This window comes from Diaporthe batatas, assembly GCF_019321695.1.
Source record: "Diaporthe batatas strain CRI 302-4 chromosome Unknown Contig00011, whole genome shotgun sequence".
Lineage (NCBI taxonomy): Eukaryota > Fungi > Ascomycota > Sordariomycetes > Diaporthales > Diaporthaceae > Diaporthe > Diaporthe batatas.
Genome location: NW_025408558.1, coordinates 1,001,006 through 1,025,172, shown reverse-complemented (window position 1 = coordinate 1,025,172; position 24,167 = coordinate 1,001,006). Strand labels below are relative to the sequence as shown.

Genomic DNA, 24,167 nt, shown 5'->3' with positions numbered 1-24,167 from the left:
TGTTGCTAGCAATCCATTATCATTCGGGATCGCCCATTGCTCAGTATCGCCACGGGCATCACAAACTCGCCCGTGACTCGCCCGGGCGGCGCGATAAGGCTGCATGAGGTTGGGCTTTCCGGCCGAGTCACGGACCGGGGAATGCCGCCCCTCCAGTTGACAGATGAATTGGTGAGCCCCGATGGCGACAGGCTACACACTTGTTGGGAATAAATAAATAATCTGCCACTGCCATCATGGCCACAGATCACAACCCCGCAAAGTAGTCAGTTATTTTATCTGTGCCTTCGTCTGAAGCTCGTACAATGGGCAGTATCAGTTACGAATCCGAGCCTCAGATCGACGACTCCATCAAGCACGGAGACTGGCGAGATCAGCTCATCAATAACGGTTATGTTGTGCTGAAGAGTGTTGTCTCGCCGGAAAGAGCCGGATACTATCTAGATAGTATCTTTGACTGGCTTGAAACATTCCCCTTTGGTTTCCGCAAGGATGATCCGTCTACCTGGGGCCCGGGTCATCTGCCGGCACACATCAAGTTTGTTTGCAGATCCTCCATGACTTCTTAATGATGCTAATTAGAAGAAAGGGGCGGGATGTACCACGCATACTCTGTTGCTCATGAGAGATTCTTTTGGGAAGCTCGAATGTACACTAGCTCCATCTATGCAATGAATCTCCACAACCATTCACCACTAACTATAAACTACAGGGAACCCGCCATCATCGATGCCTTCGCCAAGCTCTGGCAGACCAAAGACCTCCTTGTCTCCTTCGATGGTGTCAACTTGACCCTTCCAGCCAAAGATCGAGAACCCGTCATAGCATGGCCACATGTCGACCAGAGTCCCCTTCGTCGAGGTCTGCAGTGCGTTCAAGGGATTCTGAATCTGACCACCAACGGACCCAACGACGGAGGTCTTATCGTTTTGAAGGGGTCGAGTAAACTCAATGAGGACTTCTTCAGGACCCATAACAAGCAGCGAGAAACTTGGGGCCCAGCCGACTGGTTCGGATTCACGCCGGAGGAAGTCGAGTGGTTCAATGAGAGAGGCTGCGCCGCGGTCAAAGTCTGCGCTGAGCCGGGAGATCTCATCTTGTGGGATTCGAGAACAGTTCACTATAACTGCTTGCCAGAGAGCGATGCGATTCGCTCAGTGCTGTGTAAGGCGACCGAGTCTACTTCTTCCAGGTGGATTGCCGTGTCTAACAAGACCTCTTATTCCCTCACAGATATGTGCTACTCGCCTGCCTCATACGGAAGCCCGGACGACCTACAGAAGAAAGCAAAGTTTTTCAAGGATCGGAAGAACACGGTTAGTAAATCCATCAGCACCTGCCCTAGGGTACCTTCCCCGAAAAGCCACCCCTAATCACTGAACGGAGCGCTTCTGACGCAACCTTGGCATAGACTCACTGGCCTCATGCCAACATCTACCGCGATGAGCGCAAAGTCATTCGTCTCGGACAGGAAGAAACATACACAAGAGACAGACCGATCCAAGAGCCAGTTGAGACTGATATACTGCTAAAGCTTGCGGGGGTGGTGCCCTATGGATCGTAAGAGCATGTGGAAGCACCTAGTGTTGCAGCCGCAGTTGAATCCATGGATGAAAATTGACCAAGAGACCGGATATTCGCACCCGCAAAGACGGAGGGTACACCCATACTAGGCAACTTGGAGATCAAAGTACTCAGGTTAGCACCAAACCATTTATCTCATAGGCTTTTCCCATAGCATATTATTCCATAGGATATTATACTATAGGAGTTTCAAAGTTATTCCTTGGGGCTTGGGTGTACCCCCCCCCCTTTGCGGGTGCGAATATCCGATCTCTTGACCAAAAGCTATGTATGACTACCTAGTGGTTGTGGATGATGCCCTCCAAGAATTTGATCGCTTGCTGAGCAACAATATTTTGAGCCTGGACGCCTTTGAGAAATCCCAGTCCCTGTTGTATCTCATCAGAGAAGTCCTCTTCTGTATGCACAGATTCAAGTGCAAGGATAGCGGAAGCTGTGAATGTATTCATGGTAATTGCCCTAGAAACATTACTACTCCGCTTGCAATCCATGTGGAGGAAGCGCTTACCAGGGGCGTAGCTTGGACGCATCTGCAGTCTCCGACAGAGTTGACTGGATGAGTCCTCTGGCCGAAGACATGCAGATGGCCCTCGTCCGAGCACCGTCGGTTGATCCGTCCAGCCAATGTTCCTGCAGCTGGCAGCTGACTGCCATCCGGTAGTAAAGCAGGACTTTGGCCAAACTCTTCTTCTGCCACGGTATGAATGGATAATGGGCGTCGCGTGCTTGTGTAGTGGGTGTGGACTTTTCGTCGGATTGAAGATATGAAGGAAGGTCGACTATCAGGTTTGCGAGTTGCTCATCTGCATCAAAGACGAACCGAGCAACCTCATCAGCATCCCACTGACGTAGTCTGAGCGTGAAACGAAGTCGGTGGTAAACTTTCGCGACCTCCGCGATCGCGATGTGGTATCTAACCGCTCGTGGCTTGGATTTAGGAAGTCTTGATCCTCCCGATACACTCTGCAGCTCATCATCGTCGACCTCATCTGGCAACTTACACGAGAAGTCGATCTCATGCAAACAGGGATGTCTGTAGGGTACAGATAGCCATTGGCAGATGACCAATGTCCACCAGAGTCTGCGTCTTGTCTGCTGTTCGCAGTATGTTTCGTCTGCATTGTCTTCGTCGGAGCCCAGATTCAGTTGCTGGGCCTGACGGATTGCAACTGCACACATATTGTGATGGAGATGAACATCGCCCATGTTATTGAACACAATTTGCAGGATGGCAATGGTTTGGGACGTGCGTACGTCCGGCTTCTTCATGTAGTCGGCCCTGTCAAGAAACAACAGCGCAGATTCATACCAATTTTGAAGAAGGCTCGTGAAATCCACACAAGCTGGTCGCCTCTCCTTGTTCTCATTTTCATCCATAAACATCAGTGTTGAGGCCAAGACGCTGAAGTAGATTGCCATCCATGATGGGTCCATCTGCGCAAGAGACTCAGACTGGTTCGCTCGGATCCTAGCCCAAAATTCCTCGTGTTCGCGTCGGAACTGAGGAGTAAACAACGCGAAGTGGATCCAAAATGTCCACTGAAAGGCATTCTCGACCATGTTCTGACTGAAGTCCCGAGAAGGCAAGATAACATCTTTCAGTTCACACACAGTCCGCGGCCTCGAAGAAGTTCCAATCTCGTCGAACAGGCGCCGCACTACGTCTTCGGTGCGCCTTCTTCCGTGCACATTTAGCTTGGGCGTCTTTTCTGCGTTGGTCTCGGGAGTGCGAACATCTGTCTGCGCGGTTTGCCCGGCGAGCATAGCCCGAAGCATCGCGTTCTCCTGCAGAAGCTCGGCATAGTTACGGTATCTGGGTCGATGTGAAGGCGCACTCTCAACCAGATTACCCCTCACCCGAACAAGCTCCAGTTTGCACGTATCGGCTTGTCCTCGATGAATGCATTGGTGGCATGGCAATCTCTTATCGCACCTGACTTTCCGCTTTGCACAATTGGTACAGGTCCTCGGTGGCCTCTGGGTGGCTCGAATCTGGCTTTGCATGTCGTTACGGAGAAGTTACCCCGGCATGGCAGCTTAATCGGTGATGTGGTTTCGTCTCCAGTTGATCGATCTTGAATTGGAAGCCCTGATAACGGGGGAGAAAGAAGTTTAGCACCGGCAAATACGGAAGCTTCAAAGGCTACAGGCTGACTAATAGGTCCCCCAGGCCAAATTGCAGCCCATCCATGGATTTCGCATCTTCACTTGAGTGTATTAGGCGGAGGAAGCCATGTAAGACCACCATTAGCGTTGCTGGCAATGCTACCTAGGCGAGTATCTAGGTAGTTCCATTCATACGGGCCTCAACTTGGACAGCCAGAATCACGACTTCCCTTTCCTGCTTTGCTCGCGGCTGGGTAGACACGCCACATCATCCCCTCGGAGTCAGTCCGTTATCCCAACACTGTCCTGTGGACTTCTGACCTGTGAAACCGGGATACGCGATGGCACCAATAAACTGACATAACTCTCCCTTCTTGAAATTGACCCCATGGCAAAACCAGTACTCATCCTGCCTCTTGTTTTTCACCCTGGTCTTGTCAAAAGACCCCATGCAAGCCCGCATGCACTGGGAAAAGCTTCCACTGGCCTCGTTCACCAGCCTGGTCTGGTTCGCGACCTGCGGCACGCATTGCGCCCCGCAGATGGCCGTGCCGCCGCGCCATCCCGCATTTGCTGTTGCGCTGCCGTCATCCCACATGTATTCATCACACTGGCACAGCTCGTCCGCGTCGACGTCATAGTAGGGAACCAGAGAGCCTGGAATGTAACAAGTTGGCGTTGGCTGGGGGTATGAGGTCCGCGTGGCTGAAATTGAGACACTGCGTGTGTGGTTCCCATGTGATGGTCGGCGACCCTTTCCTGCGGGGTATTGAAGACCACGAGGACCCGGACGATCGTTGTGAATGGTGTCCCGACGATGGATGAATTCTGCGCTACGGTAGGCGATTGGCTTGTCGTTGTCATCGAGGTTTGTAAGAATCAGTATAGTGAGGATTAGGACAACGGCTAACATCCCTGTACCAGAGGAGCCTCGAATGGAAAACATGGTTCTGAGCAGCCCAGAATAGGCAAGGAGGGGTCATAGATTTAAGAAGTTACAAGTCTTTAACAGATTCGACTACTCTTTTGTCGAGAAACGCATCTTCTTTTATACAAACCATTCTTGTGCAACCCCAAGCCACACTTACCAGTTGACCGGCAATATTCCCTCATGGCTTATCAATGACACTTGACATATGTAGGGAGGTTCTTTTGTTCCACAGAGAGATGCATGTGCACTTCATTCCACCAGTCAGGCTCTGGCTTAGCTTATCGATTTCAGGATGGAGAGTCTTACGCCAAGGCTCGGTTCCAGATATGCCCTATAACAGCGCACGACAAACAGTGCTGGTCAGCCTCGATAAAGCAAACATTTGACTGAAGGATCTGTCTTGCAGCGACGTATTGGTCTAGAACCTATAAGCCATGCAGGCCTCAAGCACATGTTCTCGTGTTGCATGAGAGGTTCTTGTTTTTTAGCGGCTGTTCGGCACGGGAAGTAATTACTGGCAAGGAAGCGTTCGTGATCAGTGCTGCATAATCTGACTGGGTTGATCCAAAATCAGTCACTGCAATGTCAAGCATGTTAGCCTCGGAAGTTGAACAAGATTTTGAGGCTCCAGAGCCCAGCCTATTCTACCTTGAATCCAGAAGTTTTTAAGACCACACCAGCCGACCCACAAGAGTTACACGTCTCAAATTAACTGGAGACAGAATGAAACGTGTAAATCAAAGGTCGTTGGGTGGTCCCATGCTTAATCCATCTATATCCCAGGGCATGTGCAGTTCCTTTCACAAAGTGGTGCTAACAGACCCATCACAGACGGACAGAGGGGAGACCCCAACACAATGTCGATCAAAGTGGTGTTTCCAGTTCTTAATATACTGAGGGACGAGCAAATGTGGTAAAAGGTACCTAGGTATACTTGCTTGGATTAAGAGAAGTTAGAGTATAGGTACTTAGTCATATGAGGCTATCTACCTAGGTACCGAGGTACTTGGTAGGCAGTGTGAGTACACCGAGAACAAAGAAAACAGGCGTAGCTCGCTGCAGATCCACCATAATTACCAACGTCAGTGCGTTCTGGGGTGTCTCAAGTAGTGTAGATGGAAATGGAGTATCTTCAGCGACGGCGACAGTTGGCAGGGGAATCGAGTGATCTACCTAGGTACCCGGAGTCGGTCTCAAGCTCACATGAGCCTTTGAAGGATCGAATTCATCAATTTTTTGAGAGAAAAAGCGGACTTCTTGGACAGATATCAACCTGTTGTATAAGTTCGCGACTGGTCTATCGCACAGACCCACCGCTTTTCCATTTCCGTCCGACTTCCCTCCCACTTCTACCGCGTTGGAGCAGCCCTGACAGTTCTGACCTTCCGCATCACGCGTTCTGCCCTGTCACAAGTTGCACTCAGAATTGATAATGACGATGATCCCGTAAACCATTTAAACAATGGCTTTACCTATGAGATCTGTTCATGTCCACCTATTTGCGGCCTCATGTCTTCTGTTGACTGTGGCGGCAGCCGACTGGTGGGACGACTTCTCGAACAACATCGCATCCGACTTGTCACCACTGCTGGCTCTCTTCGGTGAACAAGTTACCCAGCAATTTCTGAGCGAATCGACCTCAGTAAGCAGCTTCCAGATACAAATTCTGCTCCTTTTCAGAACACGTATACCCCTTTCAAAGCCTTTAGGGGCTACAAGTCTCATGACATGCTATGGCGCCATTTGGTCTACTCTTCACCATGCTGGTATAATGGGAAGCTGCTCATTCACTTCGTTGATGGCTGACTACCAATGCTGATCTACAGATCTTGGATAACTTCATCTTTGCGATGGCACCCCTTGGTATCGTTACGGCTATAGTATCCGTTATTCGCGTGCGTGGCGGACCCTCCCTGCGAGCCTTCATTGGCCGGGCGCAGGAGGGAGGGGGAATTGCCGAGGTAGAGCTCTGCTCGTCCACGAGCCGAGACGTCTGCGAATTGTACCACAAAGGCGCCATTGTGCGGGTATTCGGCCGACCAAAAATTCTCGAAGTGGTTCATGATGCTGCAGCAGACGACTTTCATTATCGGTGTGATAGACAAGGCCGTCTGAGAAGACCCCGACATGGGATCTACCTTTCCCAGGAGTATTTGGAGGGTAAATCGATCGAAACCTCGACGTGGGAAGAAGTCGGCGAGCGGAATGATATCGAAGCCCGGATGCACGGGGCTGTCAATTTTGCCCCAAACCCGAACCTTTCCTTCAATATTGGGACGACGAGGCGACCTCCTTGGGTCTACTTGCTAGCGTTGGGACTGGGCATAGCCACCCAGGCGTCTATCGTTGTTTTTGGAGGCCTCGCTACATACTTTTGGCAGTGGCAAAAGGACGGCGCCTCTCCGCCGAAATGGGCCTTTCCCGTAATGACAGCTGGCACGATAAGTCTATCTTGTGGTATGTTCTCTTGCGCGCTTCTCATAGATCGAAGCTCGGCAGAACGGGTGTTCCGCAAGAGACACAAAGACCACAAGAATGCAGAATCTACTGGCACGGAAGGTACCGAGAGGACATGTCAGTCGACTATTTACATCGTACAACCCGGAAATCAGTCCATCGGTGACCAAAATTACGATGCATTTGCCTTCTCAGATGCATCGAAGCCTTTGACAGAGTACACCACATCTTGGAAGCGAAAAGAGTCGGCCCAACCTAGCGAGCAATGTTTAGTCTGGTTTGCGATTGGGTCAACCATCCTTGGATTCGGTCTGCAATTCGTCGGCTTGAGGGCAATGCATTCATCTGTGTCGATGGTCCTATTGGTCGCGATACTTGTCATGAGCATCATGCGCTCAGTGTTGCGCACAGGAAGATTGAAAAAGGAACAGAACCAGCTCCGAAGTCGTCCCGATGAGGTTGAAGGCCACGAGCTAGACTGGCTAGCGATTGAGATGACCTATGGTGAAAGCAACAAGGATCGTGGTCCATGGTTCCTTGTCAGTGGCCCCTCACAGGAGGAGGAGTCCAAAGCTGACAGTTCGATCAATGATGGGCGAGATGGCGTCAGTCCGGCCAAAGGTGCCAGCTCTTTCAAATCCGTCAGCCCCTGTCAGTCCGTCAGTACTTTGCAATGCCTTGATCCTTTGGCATCTGTAGAGGTGATAGAAGAGAAAGAGAACGGAAAGGCTCTTCTGTGCGCCTTCCAGGATTCATGCGCTGATGAACGACCTCACCACCAAGAACAGGAGAAGAATTTGAGGTTGGCCGAAGCACGTTGGCAGTCTAGAAATGGTTGGGACTCGGAGGTCCAGTTTGGAATATTCTCACATCGTATCTCTCAGCCATGCACTGCGGAAAGATTGTTTTACTATCGCTCTCGACTGGCCGAATTGACAAGCCACTCATCTGTTAACAAGTCAAAAGGTCCTGCGGACTGGGGTGATCGACTAATTCCAATAAGACGACAAGCCCAGCAGCTCAAGATAGCCATTGAGGCCAGTACATCCATTCTCTTCACCCACTGCAAAATCCTTCCAAAATGGAGGAAGGCAAGATCACTGGCAGTCAGTCTGAACGTCATGGTGCCCTCTCCTAGCAACCCTGTAAACTCTCAAATTCACATTTTCGTACGCCAGCCGGACTTCAACAGTAAAGTCCGTTCAGCGGTATGGGAGGTTGATCGAAACGCCCTTGAAGCAGTTCTCGGCCTTTGGAACTGGTCAATAGTCTCAGATCATAAGCTGGAACAAGAAGATAATGCTGGCCTCAAGACCTCTTTGGCATCAGAAGTACGGAAGGCTAGGGTCATTGCCGTGGGGGTTTCAGAAAAGCAACTCGTATCTGCTCAAAATGAGTTAGATACATGGTCAAATGATTTGTTTGCGTTCACAACCAACCAGACGTGGCAATTAAAGCAGGATGCGAACCCACTGGGCGCAAATACGGTCTGGAAAAAGAACTGCGACAACAAAAGTCTGGAGCCTCAGTTTGGTCGGTGCAACTCGGTGAAACAACTCATTCGTCTATTTGGATGGCCAGCGACAAGCCTTTCGAATGATATGTCAGCATTGACTGTTGTTTCCAAGCTCTCAATCCCTACTCTTTGTGCCCAGGAAATCTATCAGCACTTCATTGGGGCAATGGCGACCACACTGGACTCGCTTGGTGGTACCACTAAGCCTCGAGTGGAAGACAATACCAGGATCTATCTGACCAACGACGTAATATCTCGACTTGCGGATTCCGTGGTTTCAAGCGGCCTTGGTTCACAACAGGACGCGTACTCAATTCTGATCCCAATACTAAGCCGTCGATCAAAGCTCCCCGTACCAACCGCGATCATGCCCAAGGTTTATAGCATCGCCAAAGAGAATATGCTCTCGGGAAAATTCGAGGAGGCCGAGAAAGATTTGAGATGGGCGCGGCAAGTCGGTGTTCAAGCGCATGCTCAGCGACAACAAGACTCAAGCTTGAAGACAGCTACTATAGAGCTGGCAGAGTTCTACCGATACACTTGGCGAAAAAGTCTTCTGGAAAAAGACTGTGAGAAGAGAAGACATGTTCGAGGCGTTGGTCGCCGCGGCGCGTCATGGTTGAAAGACATTACACATTCAAAGGCCTCCGATCCATGTCCCGACGAGATAAGAGAGATGATGGGTCGATATAGTAAACTTTCCAAGGAGTGGGACATTCAGATCACCCAATCTGACGCTCCGGCCTCCGAGGTGGTCCGGTATTTGTTCGCGAATCGCCTATCTCTGTGCCTTGCGCTTATCGCCGAAGACCCCAAGTTTGCGGATGAAAAGGGTCGCACGCTGCTTTCTTGGGCAGCTGAGAAAGGCTGCCAAGAGATCGTGCAGTCATCCCTAGCAATTGGTGCTCAAGTGGACTCCGAAGACGAATCGAAGCGGACACCACTGAGTTATGCTGCAGAGAATGGCCATGCCGATGTGGTTCGTGTACTACTACAACACAATGCTCAACCTCTCGCTCTCGACTCGAGACGAAGAACGCCACTCTCGTACGCATCGCAAACAGGCAACGATAGTATACTTAATGACATGATGAACTACCGGCCTGTGACTGCGGATGCCGGTGATGACTCCGGTTGGACGCCATTGCACTGGGCGGCACATTGCGGGATCCAAAACTCCATCAAGATGCTTATGGCCAAGCAATTCGACATGGATGCCACAGACAACTACGGTCGCACACCTCTGATAATTGCACTAGTCAATCGCCACGAAGCAGCGGCGACCCAACTGCTTGAAGGGGGTGCCACATGGGAGATCAACATTGACGGGGAAGAAGCGTGGAAATGGGCATTTTCGAACGGCCACTGGTCATCTGGAGAATTTCTTCTCAATCTTATGAATCGAAAACACAATGGCTTGGAAACATCCCTGATCAGAATCCTGTATATACCTTTGGATCCCATCAGTTCAGCACAGCGTACCATATGCCGTCAGGATGCCTTACACCAGGAGACACCTAGCACATCCCGGCAACCATCAACAGTCACAATATTCGAGCTGACTAATGAAGGCGAACATCGCCCGCCGACAGCATGTACATTGTTAAGGGTTCTTGAGAGACCATATTACCACGAGATATGGGTTGACAAGTTTGACCAGAGAGGAACGAGAGACACGATGTCCCTGGAAATCCGTGAGTCCTGTACTCTGAGGGACAGAGTTGAGCGTCTGTTGTTGTACCTTGGACCGGATGTCAAAACGACAGACCAGATGCTCCTGGGAATCTTACGGGCCTCGCCACAAACTGGGCTTTCTTTCGGGGAACTGATGGCCACTCTTCAGCTCTTGCTTGAGAAAGCTGGCAACGACTTCGTTGTGAGCCGCGAAATAGTGGAGGCAGCGAAGAACAGTGTTCTGGCGACGTCAGCTCTGTCGATACTTCTCAAAAGAGAATGGAAAAGGGGAAATTTCTCCACACAAATTCTCGGGGAAATAATGTGTCTCAGCCGCACCCACGGTCTGAGGAGTATGAAGGAGTACCTCGAGGGCCAAGTCGAAGGCTTTGATGTAGCGGATGGTTTGCTTATTGCGGTGCTCCAGCACGAACAAGATGACCTAATGGGTTTGAAGGTATTATTGAATCACCGAAAGAAAGGCGTCACTGCAAAGACACTTTCTACAGCACTGCAAAATTTATCAACACATGAGGACGGCTTTGGTGGAATGAGAGGCGATGGGTTTGGAAATAATGTTCGTCGCCTGTTCTATCTTCATGACATGGGCGAGCATTTCCACGTTGAGGGACTTGAACTTTAGAACGTCGTATAATTGCTGTCCTGGGGCCTTGTTTGCTCTCAGACTCCCTGTGTAGCTTCAGAGTAAGACATCTCCGTCAGCAATGGCAAGAAATTATTGTACAGTCTTTGTAGATCAATAAGCAATAACTCGGTAACCAAAGTTCCTAGTCGGGACTTTCCTATATATTCTTCACTCATGCAAGATACGGGATTCTACAAGTTCGGCAAGTTAACGGTCAAAAGAGAAAGAGAATAAACAGTGAGAGAACTATCGAGTTAATGAATTACATACCGAGGTAGGAAGGTACTTAAATACCTACCCAGGTAATTAAGTACCTACCATACCGTCAGTCTATAGGTACTAGTTATAGTTACTATAAAGTACTAATATACCTCTTAGAATTAATAGTTATTCTTTTAATAATAATTCCTTTTTTAATAATAAATAATTTCTAACTTTTAATTAACCCTTTATAATTATATATCTATAGGTAGAAGGAGGTTAAAGTTAAGGAAGGTATATTATAGAATCTTTTAATTAGAGAACGGATATTCGCACCCGCGAAAACGGATGGTACACCCGCTGTTAAAATAAGTATATTATTTAATTACTAATTTATTTTAAATAAATAATATTTAAAATATATATATTAAATATCCTTTAAATTCCTATTTAATACTAATATAAAATTTAAGTTTATAATTATTATTATAAAATTAATATTTAATAAATAGTAGTAAATCTTAACTTTTATAAAAAGAGCTATATTATAACTATTCCTTTAACTTTAAATAGGATTTTTTTCTAAGTATAAAAAGTAATATTAAACTATAATATAAAAAATAAGGTATTTAATTATATTTTTTATATTCTTATAACTTTATTAGAAACTAACTTATAGTCTAATAAATTATAATTATTTATTAATTAAAAATATAAATAAAAATATAAATATAATTTTAATTAACTTTAATTTTATATATATAAATACTTAAAAATAGGGTTAAATAAAAGGATATTTTATATAATTATATATTTGTAGATAACGTTTTTTAAAAAAAATAAAAATGGTATAAGCGGGTGTACCATCCGTTTTTGCAGGTGCGAATATCCGTTCTCTTTAATTATTACTTATAAAGAAGGAGAAAAAGTAGGAAATTAAAAAATATATAAAGGGATAGATTTCAAATTAACTTTCTTTTTATATTAAGCTTATTTATATAGAAAGAAAACTAAAAAAGTAATTCCTTTTTAAATAATTTTAATCTTAAAGTAGAAAGTAATCTATTTAACTAATTAATTAAAAACTAAGGATTATCTATTATTAAAGGAGGAGTTATTATTATAAATATAACTATTAATTCTAGTGAGGAACTGTTGCTAAAGCCCCTATTTTCCTAGTACGGTATCTAGGTACCTAGGTAGTTCGGTAGATCCGGATCACTTAGCTGTCTTACTGCCCAGGTGTTGTGAAACACCGACAACTCAATTAGTCTATAACTCGTTATTCTCAGCGTGTCAGTCGCAAGTAGTGGCTAATTCCGAGGTCATCAATCAACGTAAGATTCTCTGCTTACTATATAACAGTCTTATTTCATCACCATATAAATTCAACTGTTACCGCTCCAAGTGTGATAAGCAAGTGGTTGGAAAGTCAAGTATCCTCAGTAGATATATAAAGTGTGTACTTTCGCAAAGCAAGAGTGCAGGACTCTGCTTGCCTGAAGGTGGTAAGATGACAAAGAAGGCCAGATAGAAGATAATCAAAATGTAGAATAACACCTTCGACATATAGAACTGTTCGATTTCAACATTAGGGTCAGGTAAGTCCAAGAAACGTTATTGAAAGCTCTGGGTTCATGCCACGCAACCCGTAGCTTCCTTTATGAGCTGGGCCAACCTCTCTGCACCGGCGCCGCGCATCATGCTGAAATGATGTTCACCTTCCACAATATGAGTAGTAATACTCACACCAGGAGGGAACAGGCCAGCCCATCGACCAGGGCCAAAGTCAGTACGCGGTTCAGAGAGGAACTTGACCCCCTCCTCATCCTCAGCTTGCCCGGCATCTCTGGGCGGTAGCTTTGGATACCGCACACCATCCAGCGCGCACTCTTGAGCCCATATAATAGAAACCTTCATGTCAAACACTGAGTTGTTTCGCGCAGACAGCGGCGGCGCGTGGTAGTCATGCAACAAGTCGATGGTGGCGCGGAAATGCGGGAGAAGCCATTCGGGAGGTGTCAAGGCCCTCGCCCTCTGGTCATTTCCTCCGCCCCTCGCGAGGGCCTCGTTCTGGCCCCTTGCCATCTCGGTCCCGAATACGCCGACACGCGTGCAGTGCGCAAAGAAGCGCTCGGGCAGGTGGTCGAGGCCGCGGTCCGGCGGCGGCGAGTCGATGAGTGTCAGTGAGGCGACAGCCTCGCCAGCGGCCAGGAGCTGCGCGGCCAAGGCGTAGGCGAGGATGCCTCCCGCGGACCAGCCGCCCAGGTGGTAGGGCCCGTGGGGCTGGCGGGAGCGAATGCCCGCGAGATACGACTGTAGTACCTGGGGCAGCGTGTGCTCGTACATGAGATGCGGTGTTTTCATGAAGGGGCTGTTGAAGCCGACTATGGCCAGCGAGTGTGAAACGGGCGGCAGGTCCATGTAGGATGTTGCTGCGCCGCAGCCGTCTGGAAAGACGAAAAGTGTTGAACTTGACTTCTTCCGCGAGCCTTGGAGATAGAGCGACCAGGCCGGCTTCACCGGCTCCTCGTCGGGGCTCAGTTCGACAGTGGTGACTTGAGGCGTGAACTTGTCATCCTTGAAGAAGACCGAGGGCGTCAGGGGGGTCTCATAGGCGATCAAATCAGAAGGCGATGCAGCAAAATCCGAGTCAGTGGTCTCGGAACCACTTGAAACGGAATTGATGTCTTCTTGACTGATATCGTGACCATCCGAGGAGTCTTGCTCGGACGACGGTGGCGTCAGGTTTCCACCTGTGGCTGAAACCGCTACCCCAGGCACGCGTTTCTTGATGTCGCCAATGTAGAAGCATTCTTGGAACAGTGCTCCATCAGGTAAGTCCACATCGAGGTCATCACGTAGCCTACCACAGACTACCAGAGAAAGCAGAGAGTCGATGCCGATGTCTGCCAAGTTGACATCGTCGCCCAGTTCACTTCTGTCTACTCCGCTTTCTTCGGATAGGATGTCAAGGACTGTTTGCCATGGATCATTGGCAGGTACCACTGGCATTGTTGCCTCCTGTGGCGTGATGACGACCACAGTAGGGTCTATCTCCACCCTGACCACTGGCTTTGCGGACGACTTTTTCACTTCCACCGTAGCCGGAGTGGGGTCTGACAGCCTGGAAGTGGGAATAGCATTTGTCGCCTTTTTGTTAGCGGACTTGATGATGTATTCCATCAAGCGTTTCTGTACGCCTTGGAGCTATTGACAGAGCGAAAGTCAGCATCGGCATGCGCATATTGGGAGATCGAATGAAAATGCTGGAGACATACCGCGACACCGCCAATGACACCAATAAGCTCATATTTTTCGTCAAATATCAAGACATCGCCTGACCACAAGTTATCCTTGCCCTCGTTCATCTTCACGTAAGAGTGGTAGGTCGCCTTGGGGTCAAGCTGCGACCTGAACAACCTCATGGATGCCCACCCATGGTTGACATAGAGCTCTTTATCGAGGTCAACGTTCTCATTAGCATTCATTACAAAGCCACCCAGCTGTGAGAAGGCATCCAAGTACGCCGGGTTCATGAACCACAGGGAATCGCCATCGGAGGCCGTGCTGCTGAATGAGATCGTGCCTGCGGCCTCGAGCGCGTCATTGTCGAGTGTGATAGCGCTGAGCCCACGGTACTTAGGCGCAAAGTCCGCCAATTGGCCAACCATCTTGTATATCATCCCTGTGCTAAAGCGGTACGTGTTGCTGTCAGGTTCTCGCGACTTGTCTGCCAGAGAATGGATGCGCTCTCGGGCGGTAAACGCAGCTTCTTCAAAGCGAGGTTTGATTGCCCTGAGCTGTGCAAATCGTACAGAACAGGTTGCATGAACTTGTGTCTCTTTCCCATTGGTCTATAAATAAATAATTTGTCAGTCGCATCATACAAATATAGCATGCCAAGATCAACAGTAATTTGAATTTTTGGACTTACGTCGACACTGAGGAAGGAGCACAAAAGAGACTGTGTGTCCCCGTCTAGCTTGGCTGAGGTGCGAAGGGTCTGCTCATTGCCAGCATCGTTTGCGACGAGCGCGGCCATTATGTGCATATCTGCTATTTCCGTGGCCGTTTCCCTCTCATCTAGGCCAAGTACCCGTTTTGTGTAATTACCGATCATCATAGAAATGTCTGCGTAAACCGACTGTGCAGTACGTAAAATCATAGATTAGTATTCGGCAACAAATCGCTTGATGATGCACGGCTGCGGCTTGGAGGTAGTCTTACCGGAGTACATAATGGAACACCGTAAACCTTGTGTCCCTGTGCCATCTCGTGCACACCAATATGGTTGAGGTCGAGGTCAACGATGACCTCTCCACCTTTCGATCCAGAGATGGTATTCTTCTGGACCTTGTAGATGTCGGAAAATGCCAGATTTGCAGTGAGAACTAGTGGTTCATCACCCTTCCTGAGGCTCCAATCATGGACATACTGCAGCCAATAGCCCTTCAGCGTCCAGCCATACGCTGGAAGCTGAAGGACCTCATGGCACATAGCAAAGTCATTGTGATATTGATCCCAGTTAAATGTCGATCCTAAGGTGTATATGCCCGCGAGAGCTTCGCAGAGGATCTGCCATGTATCCATTGTCTTGTGTACCGAGGCATAGGTCTGCATTGAAGGGCCAACAACTTCTTTGACCATGCGCGTGACGACGGGGGCTGGGCCTATTTCAATGCCGACGGTCTTTTCATCAATAATACCTTCTGAACTGGCGTTTGTCAGAGCCTGAAGCATATTGACTGGGTGGCGGCAGTGCTGAACGAAATAAGCTTCGCCAAAGTCTTCACCAGAGTGGAGAACCTTCCCCCGAGTTGGTGAAATGACCGGAATGGTGGGTTTCTGAATTGGACACGCCTCAGAGACACGGAGCAGATGACCGAGGATGGGGTCCGCTTGAGAAGTGTGGAAGGCGAAGGGAGAGCCGAGAGAGTGGCACATGATACCGCCGGCCTCGAGGACCATCTTCGCGGCACTGATTTGCGCCACCGTGCCGCCGATGACGGTGTTGCTCTTGCCATTGCGGCAGCAAATCTCGTACGTGACATGGTGGCTAGTTAACGTCGACTCGACCTTGTGCTCACCAGCCATGACCACCAGCATTGTATAAGCGCCAGCATCAAGATACTTGTCCATGAGCTGGGCGCGGCGTCCCACCAAGTGAATCACGCTGGTTTGTGTCAAGGCCCCAGCTGTGTACAGGGCAGCATATTCTCCGAGGCTATGGCCGACCACGGCTGTAGGTTCAACACCAAAAGACTTCCAGAGACGATAGAGAGCCATTTGGAAGCATACATGTGACAGCTGCAGCACCACTGGAGAAATGCCATCCAGAGAAGCCGTTTCCCTGTCCATCTCGAACATTGACAGGATCGAAGGCAGTCCCAACTGCACACACGTGTGGTTGTACCGCTGCACGTCCGCACGGAAGGATGTGAACCGAACGAAAAGATCTGCGCCCATCCCAGCGTAAGGAGAGCCCTGGCCAGTGAAACAGAAGACGAAGCGCGGAGTCTTTGCCGGTATTGGGCTACTCTTCTCACCATTTGACCGCCTATCAATCTGCTTCTGTAGTAGTGTCTTGACATGGTGCAGGTCTGTTGCCGTGACTGCCGCGCGGTAGCGGTGATGCATACGGCGTGCGGTGGTTGTGTATGACAACTTGGCCAGGATATTGATGTCACTCGAGGTCGCTGCTGTTCTGTCGATCCACGCGACTATATTTCGTAGGTTCGAAAGCAATGCCTCTGAGGTCTTGCCAGAGATAGTGACGATATGGAATCGTCTTGGGTCGGGGTCAGACACAAGCCTCGGAATATCGTGGCGACCGGGGTCTTCGAGGATGACAGCAGTGTTGCCGCCTGCAGCAGAGAAATTGTTCAAGAGAACACGTCGGATACCACAATCGGGCTTCTCCCAGGGAGTGGCAACTGTTGCAATTCGGGTGTTGTGTGCTCGCAAATCGGGAAGCCGGTGGTTGAGCTTTGTCTTGACGCCAATATGTGGTGGAATGGTATTGTGCTTGAACATTAACAGCACCTTGGCCAGGGAAGTCACGCCAGCAGCAGCTTCGCCATGGCCAACGTTGGATTTGACTGCCCCTATATGGAGCGGCTGATCATCAGGCCTCAGACAGTATCCAAGAGAGTCGGTGGGCGATAATGTTGTAACCACTGACGTGGTCTCTCCGAAGTCGCCGGCCTGAGTTCCCGTGCCGTGCATCTCAACGTAACTGATATCAGAGGCGCGAACACCTGTAGAATTAAGGACGCGCTCAAAGAGCTCCTTCTGCGCAGCTGCATGGGGTCTGGTGATGGACTCTGCCTCGGCATTGTGAGTCGTCGCAATACCTCGAGGAGGAATGCAGGCCTGGATGGGATCTTTATCTGTGATTGCATCGTCCAGACGTTTCAAAATGAGGGTAACGACCGCTTCTCCACGACAATATCCGTCAGCTTCGTCGTCAAATGTCTTGCAATTCCCTGTGCGCGAAAGGAAATGGCCGCGGTCCAGACCAGCTGTCATATCGGGGTTGGTGAGGACATTGGTACCACCAACGATAGCGGTATCGACTTCACCTCGCCACAGGGCATTACATGCCATATGAAGAGCCGCGAGGCTGGAACTACAAGCGGTGTCAATCGTGAAACTTGGCCCGCTGAATTTGAAGTGGTAGTTGATGCGGCCCGGAATGAAGGCACGATTCCCGCCCGGTATGAAATAGGTGTCGATGTTCTGGGCACTGTTCGTCTCCATCCAGTCGTTGCTGGTGCATCCGAACCAGACGCCTACGCGTTTCTTGTGCGTCGATTGTGTGCGGTTAGGGACGATGCCTGCCTGTTCCAATGCCTCGGTGGCCGCCAGTAGCGCTAAACGCTGCGCAGGGTCGACCTGGGCAGCCTCGCGAGGTGACATGTTGAAGTAGGCCGCATCAAATTGAGCAGCCTGGTGCAGCCAGCAGCCAAAACCGGTGCCAGAGACATTCTTGACCGAAGTGTTGCCGACGTGAGCAGACGCGCTCCAACGCTCAGGAGGAACCATTTCGTGGGTGTCGACTCCGCTTAGCAGAATATCCCAGAACTCTAGCGGCGATGTTAGTCCTGCTACAGATACTAAAGTGTTGGATTCTAAAGCATTCCAAAATATGAAACACGGGAATCCTTCAAAGGTGAAAAGTGGTGCTTACCATCCATAGTGTCGGCATGTCCAGGAAAACGGCCTGAGGCTGACAGTATTGCAAGACGGGAAGTGGCAGTCGAGTGTAAACCACGATGTGGGTCTGGCTTGGTGCCATCGACAGTTAGCGGCCAGCGCTCGCGAACGGTCACCGAACACTTGACGGTACTGGAAGAATCCGAGTCGACTGCCTGCGCAACAAAAAGGCCCAGTCTATCTGCCCCCTGGAAGGACACAGGCTGAATTTCGACAGCCATCGACGGATCGTCGTCATTCTGATGAGCCAGTCTTCCTCTGATAGCTTTCACGTGCTCGGCAACTCGGCCAGGCAAGCTATCGAGAGCAAGCCGGCGCGTCATACAATCCTGGACGGCCATTTCAAGAGCGTCTGTGAAAGTCCTACGCCCGTCTGGGTATTGTCCCTCCGAGCAAGCAGAGAGGACAGGCACCCGCAATGGGATGGATTCTTCCTCAGCTAAGCTCGAGAGAAGAATGCGAGACAAATCTTCTTGGCTGTACAGCACACCAGAGTGGTACGGTGCCGTGATTCGTATAGGCATTGATGTTTTGGCGACGGATTTCCCAACAGTTGATGCCAGGAATTCAGGCACAATATTTGGTGGACCAGAGATGACCGACTGGGTTGTGCCCCCGGTAGCAGCGATATATGGAAGCGCAGTCAAAGGCAGCCCCGTTTGCAAAGCATACTGCTTCAAAGCTTTCTCCATGACGTCCGCGGTTGATCCCGTGGTGACCCAAGACCAAGATGGAAAGACATCGTCATCCTTGTTCTCAAGCTGGCCATGTGAGATACGATCTGCAGCATCCCAAGCTAGGGCTCCGAGACGGACAGCTATTGAGACAGCCTCAAGGGCCTTGAAATTGAAAGTCAATAAGTATACTCATTCAGGGGAGTGAGCATCGATTACGTACCGGCAAAACCAAACTGTTTGCACTGTGGGCACTGCTCACGGCCGCAGCAGCGAGTGCACCCGTGCAGATGCCGACCGCAACTGAGTTCTGCTCCGAAGGATACTCCTCACATCCCTTGGACACCCGGCCAAGAAATTGCCCGAGTTGTGCAATACATGTTAAGGCTTGTATAAAGGCTGTATTGAGGGTGCCATGCCGATATAGTGGTACCAGATCGGCAAGGCTGGCGAAAGACGGGCACTTCACCCTCTGATGTGCTGGAAGTCGGGACACCTCCCGTTGGAGCACATCACAGCTGCGTGACAGGAAGTCAAGGAGGAGAGTGTCATCGCGGGTTTGTGTAAGGCTCAGAATCGTGTCTGCAACGTCATATGTCTGATCGCCAAAAACATAGACGGACAATCGGTTATCTGGAGAAGAATGAGGCATGTTGAGATGCAAGAACAATTGTCCGATTCACGTACACAGCCGAGATGAAGGGCATCGGGCTCAATGGAAGCTCGAAGTTTGTACTGGATATATGTCCTAGCCTTGCATCTCGAACTCGGGGAAAGAGAACTCGGCTGTAACCTATAGCTATCCTCTAGGTGATGAGACAGCGGCAATTGTTCCTGGCATAAGACGGAGAAACAGCTATGCGGTAGCCCTCCGCGCCCTCCGTCAGCCCAGTCCAGCTGGTGAGATACACTGACCCTATGGCTTTGGTTTCTTCCATGGTCACTCGCACACTAATTCCCAGGCGTGGGTGTAGTGCGATCGTAACCAATAGCCAGGATCGCCGAAGAGCACATCGGCAACCGGATACCTAGGTGGATTGCTCGGCACAAATTTGCACCCTCCCCGCCAATTTGGCCCTCCTCCTTCGGTGTCTATACTTGGATCTCGCCACATCCTCCGCTGATTCCCAGACAGCTGTTCAAAAAATAATCCCGTACCTTCTCGCAATACCTGCGGTCTCTCAGCATGGCAAATAAACAGGCTATCGAGCGGTGCCTGGACGCACTCCTATCAAGTGGACCGGAATATCTCGCCGAGCTAAACAGTGACCGTGTTGCATTCGCTCATGGGACAAATGGTTCACACAGACAACATGTACAAAAATCCCATGATTCGCGCAAGAAGCTCATCGATGCCGCTACCAGGCTTATTCAACTTCTCACTGGCCCTGAGGAATATTTGGACCACCTGGCAAATAGCGTGAGTTTCCACAGCAAAGCCCGTAATAAAATTGTCTTGCAGAAATCTCACAGCTAATCGTTCCTATCTTTTCCAGTACCAAGAGCTGACTTGTGTGCGATGGCTCCTCGATCTCGATGTCTTAAAGCATCTGCCTCTCGATGGAAGTTCCATCGATTACTCCCACCTAGCATCGAAGGCCAATGTCCCCGAGGGCCATCTGAAAAGTGTGTCACGAATGGCGGTCGTCAATGGCTTCTTGGAAGAATCCAAATCCTCTTCGCCTGGTATCTCACACACTCTTGCCTCAGCCCAGCTGGTCCAAGATGAGAGCTTTGTGGCTTGGGCACGCTGGATGCTGGACTACTCTATGCCTGTGGCTTACAAGTTTGCTGACGCCACTCGTACCTGGCCCAAAGCCGAATCTAAAAACGAGGTGGCTTTCAATTTGGCCATGGACACTACGGATAATTTCTTTGATTATCTTAAAAAGACGCCAGATATGACTGCCTTGTTCTCGGGCTACATGCGCAGTGTCACTGCGTCACGACCTTGGAGCCTTCATCATGCTGTTCAAAGCTTCGACTGGGGTAGTCTTCCCAAAGGTGCCAAGGTCGTCGACATTGGCGGCTCACACGGCCAGCTTTGCGTGGAGGTCGCAAAAGAATTCAAGAACTTGGAATTCATCGTCCAGGATCTACCCGAGGCGGTAGAGACGGCACGTCAGTCATTCAACACAGATACCAACATCGACCCTGGGATGAAGTCTCGAATAAAGTTCATGTCACACGACTTTTTCCAGCCCCAGCCAGTAGTAGACGCACATGTCTACTTCTTGCGGATGATCATTCATGATTGGCCAGACAAGGAAGCGCTTGTCATCTTGAAGCATCTTCGCCGTGTACTTGAGCAAAACCCGGTCGCCAAAATCGTCCTGATGGACACGGTTCTACCTCGGCCAGGAACCACAACTTGCCGGCATGAACAACGGCTCCGAGTCAGAGACCTGATGATGCGACAGGTTTTCAACTCTCGCGAACGAGAAATGGAAGAATGGACCGCACTACTTGATCAGGCGGGGTTGGGTCTCTCTAATGTGACAATGCCGGACGACAGCGTAATGGGTGTGCTGACTGCGCATCTGAAAGACATCGAGCCATCAGCCAGGATGAGACACCAATCACAAATTAAGCCCCAGGCCACTGAAGATCTCAATGACCAGCCAGTGCTCATTGTTGGGGCTGGGATCAGCGGTCTATGCCTGGCTCAAGCACTGAACAAAGCCCGGATACCTTTCCGTGTTTTCGAGCGCGACGCCGCCCTGGACTCGCGGCCCCAGGGCTATCGACTCAAACTTCAGGCCGACGCGTCCAAGGCACTTGCGGAAATTCTGCCTGAGGATATTTATCAAGAATTCCAGACGTCATGCGCTATACTAAGCGTAGGGGAAACAAACTTCAGTCCCTTCAGCGGCAACATTACACACAGTCGTTCCGGAGGTGGATTGAGTGGCTCTCTTGGTCTATCTCCGACATACACAGTTGACCGAGCAACATTTCGCAGGACCCTGACAAAGGGAATCTCGGATCGTGTTACTTTCAATAAGGACCTTGACAAATTCACCGTCGACGAGCACTCGAACAGGGTTTCAGTAAAGTTCAAAGACGGCGAAGTGGTTCATGGACGATTTATCGTTGGCGCTGACGGACTGCATTCCGCGGTCCGACGGCAGTACCTGCCGTCCCATTCTTTCAAAGACACAGGGGCAATATGCGTCTACGGCAAGACACAAATGACTCCTGACCTCCTCAAAAGCTTCCCTGAGAAGGGCCTGCGTTGGATGACGGTTGTGTCTGACAGCGCTCCCATGCTGCAGTCCTGCATAATAGGCGAGACGCCTGTCACACTCCTCCTGGAGCCCATCCGTTTCAGCCAGAGCAGCCGTCAGGCTCATGGGCAGCGGCTGCCAGAAGACTACGTGTACTGGGCCCTAATCGGGCCGGAGAAGCGTTTTCCACTCGGCGGTCAAGGGCAAAATGGGCTCGGTGGCGTGCACGCCTCGCCAAAGTCTACACTGATCCAGCGACAAGGTGCGACTGGCCATTCTTGTCAAGCATCTAGTCTGGCATTACAAGTCACGACAGAGTGGCACCCATCGCTGCGCTCGGTCTTGGAGCTGCAAGATACCTCCCAGGCTACACTTATCCGTGTGGCGTCTCAGGTCGCTGAAGTTCCTGTTTGGGAGCCTTCAGCTTGGGTGACCTTGCTCGGCGATGCGATCCATCCAATGAGCCCCTGCGGAGGTGTCGGCGCAAATACCGCAATCTGCGATGCGGCCAGTCTTGCGAAGGTGCTTGTCGCATGGAACGGTTCACCTGTGGAAAACAGTGTGGGGGCCTTTGAGTCAGATATGAGGAGGCGTGCGCATGTCAGTATTGTGCGTAGTGAGATTGGTTCCAAGAAGATGTTTGGTTTGAAGTCGCTGGCTGAATGTCAGATTTGGACGGGGTTGTGATTTTGGCAATCTCTATTTCCTCTCATCTTTCTAGTATCTATACTGTCTGTCTCTATCTAAGTACTACCATGCCTGAACATGCATTCAAGGTTTTTCCCACATCTGGGGACCAAATTGACACAGATTTAGGGGCCTTGTTTTGCACCATTGCAGTCCTAGGTACTATATCGTGGTTATTAAATGCTGGAAAGAGCCTGGTATTTACCCTATGCGCAAGCAACCTCCCCACAACTTCACACGCAACTCAAAGCGCGGTGTCCGTGATTTCTCGGGGCCCCAGGGATTAGGCTTGAAGCAAACTTCAAGGATTCAGCCCCGCGAATTCCTCGGAATTCACGCTTGCTTCGGCGTTGGTCACGTCAACACATATAGCTTAGAAGAATACACACTTAAGGAAAGACTCATAGTCCATATAATTATATAATAAAAGAATATATTTATTTTATATACTTCTTACTATAAGGAACGGAATCTTTAATATAATTATATAAAATATAAAATCAAGTCTTTTAATTTAAGTTAATATATTTTTAAAAGACTTTTATATAATTTTAATTACTTAATAAAATTTACTTTTAATAATATTTAATTAACGTCTTATTACTAGTACTCTTTTATTAAACATTTAAATATTTCTTTATTAAATTTAATGTCGATATGTGCTCTCAATAACTACCCTAGTTCCCCTTGTTAGGCTGAGATTGAATCAGCACGGGCGTTCGTCGAAGCCAGGAGATGACAACACACCGGGTCTCTGAGATTTTCGGGGACTTTCATTTGCCCGAGGTGCTTCGACTCCTTGAAGAAAGCGACTAGCAACCGTTGGAGGATAGCTGTGAGGTGGGATTACAAAGAAACCAGATTTGTAAAGTGTGGGATCTGATACGCGTAGAACTGCCATGGGTCTGTTTCTGACTTACCAGCAGGTGACATTGGCGAACCACCTGTCGGCAAAGAAGGTCCAACCCGACAATCACCGAATTCCACACCCGAAGACCATACGAGTTTCGGGCAGCTATCAGTAACGGCTAACTATCCCTACCTCAATAGGTACTTGCTTTGCCGCTCATCAATTTGTTACAACCCCAACATTTGCATTCACCGAACACGGGAATCCAGTAAATACCATGTCTGAGGTGGTCTATTCACGATTTTGTTTGGATGGTCAGCGCATGATGTGTTTTGGGTGGTATACCGAGGCTTAAGCAGTTTACCAGCTCCGCCGCAGACACTTCTCTTGTCACGA

General features: G+C 49.5%; 5 protein-coding genes across 5 annotated transcripts; 3 read left to right on the top strand and 2 right to left on the bottom strand.

Annotated features, from left to right (window-relative positions):
• Positions 1-305: 305 nt before the first annotated feature.
• KVR01_009532 (uncharacterized protein) lies at positions 306-1,564 on the top strand (the record flags this gene model as incomplete). Its single annotated transcript, XM_044793029.1, has 5 exons — positions 306-538; positions 590-649; positions 713-836; positions 870-1,316; positions 1,412-1,564. The coding sequence occupies 5 exons, from the start codon at positions 306-308 to the stop codon at positions 1,562-1,564; spliced, it is 1,017 nt and encodes a 338-aa protein (XP_044642034.1).
• A 524-nt stretch (positions 1,565-2,088) lies between these two features.
• KVR01_009186 (uncharacterized protein) lies at positions 2,089-3,637 on the bottom strand (the record flags this gene model as incomplete). The annotated part of the gene is made up of 2 exons (XM_044790756.1): positions 2,839-3,637; positions 2,089-2,580 (listed from the first exon to the last, which is right to left on the bottom strand). Exons 1-2 carry the CDS (start codon positions 3,586-3,588, stop codon positions 2,089-2,091), a joined length of 1,242 nt encoding a protein of 413 aa, XP_044641688.1. The 5' UTR covers positions 3,589-3,637.
• Positions 3,638-6,095: 2,458 nt separating this feature from the next.
• KVR01_009310 (uncharacterized protein) lies at positions 6,096-10,911 on the top strand (the record flags this gene model as incomplete). The annotated part of the gene is made up of 3 exons (XM_044790371.1): positions 6,096-6,230; positions 6,448-6,612; positions 6,781-10,911. The coding sequence occupies 3 exons, from the start codon at positions 6,096-6,098 to the stop codon at positions 10,909-10,911; spliced, it is 4,431 nt and encodes a 1,476-aa protein (XP_044641812.1).
• A 1,839-nt stretch (positions 10,912-12,750) lies between these two features.
• On the bottom strand, positions 12,751-18,162 carry KVR01_009623 (uncharacterized protein; the record flags this gene model as incomplete). The annotated part of the gene is made up of 4 exons (XM_044783094.1): positions 12,751-14,325; positions 14,397-14,972; positions 15,053-15,262; positions 15,346-18,162. 4 exons carry the CDS (start codon positions 18,160-18,162, stop codon positions 12,751-12,753), a joined length of 5,178 nt encoding a protein of 1,725 aa, XP_044642125.1.
• Positions 18,163-20,193: 2,031 nt separating this feature from the next.
• On the top strand, positions 20,194-22,921 carry KVR01_008917 (uncharacterized protein; the record flags this gene model as incomplete). The annotated part of the gene is made up of 2 exons (XM_044783709.1): positions 20,194-20,427; positions 20,504-22,921. 2 exons carry the CDS (start codon positions 20,194-20,196, stop codon positions 22,919-22,921), a joined length of 2,652 nt encoding a protein of 883 aa, XP_044641419.1.
• Positions 22,922-24,167: the final 1,246 nt, after the last annotated feature.